The sequence below is a fragment of the Chrysochloris asiatica genome, unplaced genomic scaffold (assembly GCF_000296735.1).
Source record: "Chrysochloris asiatica unplaced genomic scaffold, ChrAsi1.0 scaffold00008, whole genome shotgun sequence".
Lineage (NCBI taxonomy): Eukaryota > Metazoa > Chordata > Mammalia > Afrosoricida > Chrysochloridae > Chrysochloris > Chrysochloris asiatica.
The window spans coordinates 37,741,051-37,747,689 of NW_006408526.1; the positions used below are offsets into that span (position 1 = coordinate 37,741,051).

Genomic DNA, 6,639 nt, shown 5'->3' on the forward strand with positions numbered 1-6,639 from the left:
AATTTTGAACTGCTGATTTTGTGGTTCACAGCCTGATTCATAACCACTATGCTACCAGAGTTCATTTGTAGTGAAATGCTAATCCTCAGGGTCAGCAGTTCAAAACTACCAGATGTGTTCCAAGAAAGTTGACCCTAGTTTGTAAGGAGCAGCTGGTGAGCTTGAAATACATGCTTAGGACTTTGCAGTCCAGCACATTAGCCTATAGCAGCACACCAGGACTCTACAGTGTATTGTAGGGTTACCTGCCCAGTGCTTTCCCATATGCCATAGCAGGGTCTCTGATCAGCAGTGGGTATTGGCAGTTGGGCAATGCAACAAGGCCAACAGCACACCTATTAAAAGCAGGATTCCCAATTAGTTTGAGGCCAGTCCACCCCTATCCTTTCCCAGGGCATTTTCTGACAACCCAAATGCTTATCTTTTGGGAAGTGTTTTATGAAACTGAAAATAGAAAAATTCCAATTACAGAAATCAAGTCCAATAGCCCTTTTAAAGCAAGAGACAGTTGTGCTGCCAATTTTAAATACAACTTTATTTAAGACATTGCATTTTCCACTTACAATACAGTGCTAATAAAGTGCAATGTTACTTTCTTTCCCTATGCTCTTAACTTGATTTGATATTCAAGTATTGAGAATGCCCAGAAATTTAGTATAGCAGTTCTACTTTTTAAAACTGCTATTGAATGTGCTACAAATTTGGGTCCTTCAATGTTTTACTGTGGAACAATGCTAAGGTACCTATGCTTAGACACTGGTTTAATCAACCTCCTCAATGGTGGGCCCAGAAGAGGCACCACCAGATGGAGGAGCTCCACCACCAGGGAAGCCCCCAGGCATTCCTCCAGGCATGCCTCCTGCACTCTGGTACAACTTGGTAATGATGGGGTTGCAAACTTTCTCCAGCTCTTTCTGTTGATGCTCAAATTCTTCTTTCTCTGCAGTCTGAAAGGAAAAAAAATAACTTCTCACCAAAGGTTCCTTAAATCAAACAGCTGTTAACATTAAGTACGCCAAACTGGGGTCACTCAGACATCCAAGGAAGGATGCCAACACAAGTCATTCTGGTGGAAACCGCGAATGTTTTGGACCATTCATCATTGTGACCTCACCGATGTAAAGCACATACTAGGGTTCCCCCCTACCACACCCTACCCATTTAACCACTGAAATATATACCTGATTCTTATCAAGCCAGTTGATAATTTCATTGCATTTATCAAGAATCTTCTGTTTGTCTTCTTCATTGATCTTGCCTTGAAGTTTTTCATCTTCAACAGTTGCTTTCATATTAAATGCATAGGATTCAAGTGAATTTTTGGAGGACACCTTATCCCGCTGTTTCTCATCTTCAGCTTTGTACTTCTCAGCTTCCTGAACCATTCGTTCAATGTCTTCTTTACTCAAGCGGCCTATAAAATAAGTCAAAACCTTTTAAACAAAAGCTACCAATTATCTATATCCTATGTATTTACACCTGTAAATCCACCAGCTACAAAATTCTTGGCTAAGTATCTTTGGAGACCAGAGGCCCTCTTCTCCATTACCAAGCAGTAATTGTTTTAAAGGACTTCCCAATTCCTATTTCCTGTACTTACCCTTGTCATTAGTGATGGTAATCTTGTTCTCTTTTCCAGTACTCTTATCCACAGCAGAAACATTGAGGATACCATTAGCATCAATATCGAAAGTGACCTCAATCTGAGGAACACCACGGGGTGCAGGAGGTATGCCAGTAAGTTCAAATTTGCCAAGCAGGTTGTTATCCTTGGTCATGGCACGTTCACCTTCATAAACCTTAGTGAAGAATAACAAATTATTGTAAAATTCTAGGGATGCTGTGCTTGTTTTAAATCCATTTAGTAAATCAAGATTGGTCGCTCAGACATCCAAGGAAGGAATTAGCCAACATTTAATGATTTCTGGTGGAAACTACGAATGGTTATGGAATCCATCATCACAGCGAGACAAATGTTGCTATAAAACCAAAACCAATTTAGTCTACAGAAACATACCTGAATGAGTACCCCTGGCTGGTTGTCAGAGTAGGTTGTGAATGTCTGTGTCTGCTTAGTAGGAATAGTAGTATTGCGCTTGATGAGTACAGTCATGACTCCACCAGCAGTTTCAATACCAAGGGAAAGAGGTGTGACATCCAGAAGCAATAAATCTTGAACATTTTCAGACTTGTCTCCAGATAAGATGGCTGCCTGGACAGCTAGGAAAGACATCAATCATTACCTGTTAATATAATGGAATAAACGACTCCTTACAATTTTTAAGAAGTCTATATCGCTCAGACATCCAAGGAAGTTGGGCCATCATTAGACAAGCTTTTGGTGGAAACTACGAATGTTTAGGAATCAATCATCATAGCAAATAAGACGAGCCTTTTAAAATTACTGGTAGAATTAAAATGATTAAGGAATTACCTGCACCATAAGCAACAGCCTCATCAGGATTGATACTCTTGTTCAATTCTTTGCCATTGAAGAAATCCTGAAGTAGTTTCTGAATCTTGGGAATACGAGTAGAGCCACCCACCAGGACAATATCATGGATCTGTGACTTGTCTAGCTTGGCATCCCTAAGGGCTTTCTCCACAGGATCCAGGGTGCCACGGAATAGGTCAGCATTCAACTCTTCAAATCGGGCCCGGGTAATGGAGGTATAGAAGTCAATACCTTCATACAGAGAATCAATCTCAATACTGGCCTGGGTACTAGAAGACAGAGTGCGTTTTGCACGCTCACAAGCAGTGCGAAGGCGGCGGACAGCCCTCTTATTTTCACTAATGTCCTTCTTATGCTTGCGCTTAAACTCAGCAATAAAATGGTTGACCATTCGGTTGTCAAAGTCTTCTCCACCTAAGTGGGTGTCTCCAGCTGTGGACTTGACCTCAAAAATTCCATCTTCAATAGTGAGGATTGACACATCAAAAGTGCCTCCTCCTAAGTCAAAGATCAGCACATTTCTTTCAGCACCAACCTGCAATTAGATTAATAATTTGTTAATCTTATCTTGTAAATCAAGGTTATCAACTTGAACTTCAAATTTTGTATCCCAAAATGATCCCTACCTTTTTGTCTAAGCCATATGCAATAGCAGCAGCAGTTGGCTCATTGATGATCCTGAGTACATTGAGGCCAGCAATGGTTCCAGCATCTTTGGTGGCCTGACGCTGGGAGTCATTAAAATAGGCTGGTACAGTGACAACTGCATTGGTAACAGTCTATCAGTAGGAAATGAAAAATAACCCAATTAGTTATATGCACTTTTTAAAGGCTGTGTTATATCTCTTATGCTGGGTAGGCAACTCAAGGGTTGACAGCCTGTGTCTGTTGAAATACAGTTTGCCAGTAAGATCCCCATTAACTGAGGCCTACCCACAAGGTATGTACACCACCAGTAAACCATCGTACAATTTCAGACTCACCTTTCCAAGGTAGGCTTCCGCAATTTCCTTCATCTTTGTTAGAACCATAGAGGATACTTCTTCTGGATAGAAACTTTTGGTTTCTCCCTTATATTCTACTTGGACCTTGGGCCTGCCTGCATCATTCACCACCATGAAAGGCCAATGCTTCATATCAGACTGGACAACAGCGTCATCAAACCGTCTTCCAATCAAACGTTTGGCATCTTAAAAAACAAATGCACCCATGTTTCTCTCCACCGTTGGTTTAAATTACCCCACATTTAATATCACAATTCATTTTTTAAACTCATTCCCAACAGCAAATTTTTAAGTATACAACTGAGATTTCAAATTTGAGTTAACATTTATTTACATATGCACAATCTCTAAAAGTTGGCTTTTCAAGCTCCCTCTGCTTAACGAAACGGTTGCTATACCTTTCCAGTAAGCTATTCCTCAAGTCCCTTGAATCGACGCTTTTTTAAGTATGGAAAAAAATATTAAAAAAACCAACTCACCAAAAACAGTGTTAGTAGGATTCATGGCAACTTGGTTCTTTGCGGCATCACCGATCAACCGTTCGGTGTCAGTAAAAGCGACATAGCTTGGGGTGGTTCGGTTGCCTTGATCATTTGCAATGATCTCCACTTTCCCGTGCTGGAAAACACCCACACAGGAGTAGGTGGTGCCAAGATCAATGCCTACTGCAGGTCCCTTAGACATGATTGCTGTAAAAAAAGAAAAAGAAGCACGCACGTCGCTTTAAAGCAGAATCCAGAGGCTGTTAAGTCTCACCTCTCCACCTCCAATACTTCATATCCCGTTTCTCTGGGTAGCCATGTGGCGCGGGTCCGACCAGCCATGCCGCAGTTGAGGTTGCCGTGCCAACGGCCGCAGCACACGCCCGCGGCTCAGGGAACCATCTGCCGAGCGTCCGCGACGCTGCGAGCACGTGGTCTGCGCCGAGAAGCGCCCTGGCCCCTCCCCACCCCGCCGTCTTAGGGAAGCCACGATTTTCCTTCCTGCACAAAAAAGTCCCCAGGCTGGGTTCGCGCCAAGGGCTAATTGGGTACGCCAGGCGTTAATAATATGGGAACCGGGGGTCCGATCCCCTTCCCCGGACCCTCCATACGGTGTGCCGGCACGAGGGCGCCGCCGCCACACCCGGCTAGTAATCCCCGCTTCCAGTGGAGGGCGCCGACACCCTAACTGCATTTAAAGAAAAAAAACGGCCTCTCTGTAAAGTCTAAACACAGGAATTCAAACGCTCTAAGTGCTGCAAATCCCTTCGGCCTACTCCCAGCTTGCAGGTCCCTAAACAGTTACCCAAGCGTTCTCAGAACAGAAGCCTTACCTCAGCGGAGAGCCCGACGAAGAGAAAAGAAAAGCAGACCGCAAGGCTGCCGCCGCGCAAAATGAGACCGGTTTCCGCCCGCCACCCTGTCTCTTATACCCTCCCTCAGAACCTTCCAGAAGGACCCGCCCCTAACGGCTGCCCATCATGATACGTTAGCCAATAGACGTCCAATCATACAAAGGCGCTCCAATGGCGAGCCGAATCTTCCCATCGGGCCTCGCCCCCTCCCGCCTCTTCCCACCCGCCTTCCGATGACGCAGTCACCGCAGCGTTCTGGAACTTTCATTCTTGCCCCCGCTCTCGGAACAGCCCCGGGGAAAGGGAGGGTGGAACCCTAGAGTGCCCGCGCGCGGGAGTCCTCAGTCACCCCCGGCGGAAGCGGGGGAGGGGACGGGTGACCGCTTCTGCGCATGCGTCTCCACTCCACGCGGGCGGGAACCGACGGAAGGAAACGGACTAAGCAGGGCGGGCAAACTTGGAACCAACCAATGGAACCGGCCCTAGCTGAGATCTTGGACCGCGTAGAATCTGAAGGGAGGGGTCCGGGCGTTGCGAGCCCGGTGAGAGAAGACGGAAGTGGAGTGAGGACAAAATGGCCGCGAAGGTTGTTGCGCCCCTCCCCCACTCGAATCTTCACTCTTCCCTCACCCGGGATTGAAGACCGCTTTCTAGCTTCCCCCAAGTTTTGTGTACCCATGTTTTGTAAATAGCGTGGCTTTGGGCTAGGACTGACACGTGGGGCTGGAGCGTAGGTTCCGGCCTTAGGGCGCTGCTTAGTGTAACTTGCTCAGGGGCACCCTGGTCGAGGTTGCAGAGCCGCCAGACCTTCGTGGGGTCCAGACACCGCTTCTGCGCGGGGGTCGACGGCTGAAGATCGGCAGCGATCTAACAGCCTGACTCCACCGAAACCCCAGAGCCCCATTGTGTCTGCATCCTAGATGAAATAAAGGACCAAAGCTGCTGGTCGGAGCCCTGGCCCCTAGACCCCGGAAACTGAATTGAGCTCTTTGATCAGCCGCTCCCCATCTCGCCAAGCTCTGCATGTTTCAGTTACTTGTGAAAGAAAAATCGGGGAGCGATTTTTTCCGTCGGAGTGGGCCAAGCGTGAGCAATTCTAAGTTGGCAGTAGCCCTGTGTCCTTACGTTGTGGCTCATGGACGTTTTTTATTGTCAGAAACATGAGGCAGTATCTCTACTACTTGGAGTGCTATCCAAAAACAAACGTATAAAGACGCGTTAAAAATCTGAGCAGGTGCCTACAACAATGGTGTCTACAACTTTTAAAGTGTCGTGCTTGGTGACAGGCACATTGGTCTCGTCATTCAAAGAGCTTCTCTGTACATTAAACGCTTTCCAGTGTGTCCTTTTAAACTGGCAAGGTAGTAAACGATTTTAGACCATAGGTAACAGGCACAGAGGTGAAAAGATCTTTTTTTCTTTAACACTATCCTAACAACTTTTAGTAGTAGACCGAGACAGTGTGGGAAGAAGGGGGGACGGCTGTCTGAAGAGTGAGGACACCTTGTCCTTGTCAAAGCTCAGTAAAATCTACAGAGACAGCATGAAGAAACATTTTCATATTAATTGTCTTTTGTGGGGAATATTGGCTTGACCCCATGGAGGTATATGCTTATCTTCTCCCCAGGGTTCAATAAGTCAATTTTATGTAATGTTTTGATATGTACAGTGTTGGGTTTTGTGTGTGTGTGTTTTAATATGTCATCATTAAAACTATTCACAGAAGTATATAGTATTCATTTTCCTGTGTCAGGAGAAAATGAAACTCAGCAAGGTTAAGCTCTTAGGACTTTGGATTCTTTGGTCTTTTGATTAATTAAAGTATCTGGTAGATTTCTTTCTAG

At 45.4% G+C, this 6,639-nt stretch overlaps 1 protein-coding gene across 2 annotated transcripts; it reads right to left on the bottom strand.

Moving 5' to 3' along the window:
• Window positions 1-508: 508 nt before the first annotated feature.
• Window positions 509-4,148, bottom strand: HSPA8 (heat shock 70kDa protein 8). 2 transcript variants are annotated; one of them, XM_006833928.1, is made up of 8 exons: window positions 3,939-4,148; window positions 3,439-3,644; window positions 3,082-3,234; window positions 2,435-2,990; window positions 2,018-2,220; window positions 1,601-1,799; window positions 1,182-1,414; window positions 509-947 (listed from the first exon to the last, which is right to left on the bottom strand). In XM_006833928.1, exons 1-8 carry the CDS (start codon window positions 4,141-4,143, stop codon window positions 762-764), a joined length of 1,941 nt encoding a protein of 646 aa, XP_006833991.1. In that variant the 5' UTR covers window positions 4,144-4,148; the 3' UTR covers window positions 509-761. The 2 variants fall into 2 exon arrangements, with proteins under 2 accessions (XP_006833991.1, XP_006833992.1); XM_006833929.1 differs by lacking the exon at window positions 1,182-1,414 and having other exon boundaries at window positions 512-856; window positions 1,736-1,799.
• Between the last annotated feature and the right edge of the window lie 2,491 nt (window positions 4,149-6,639).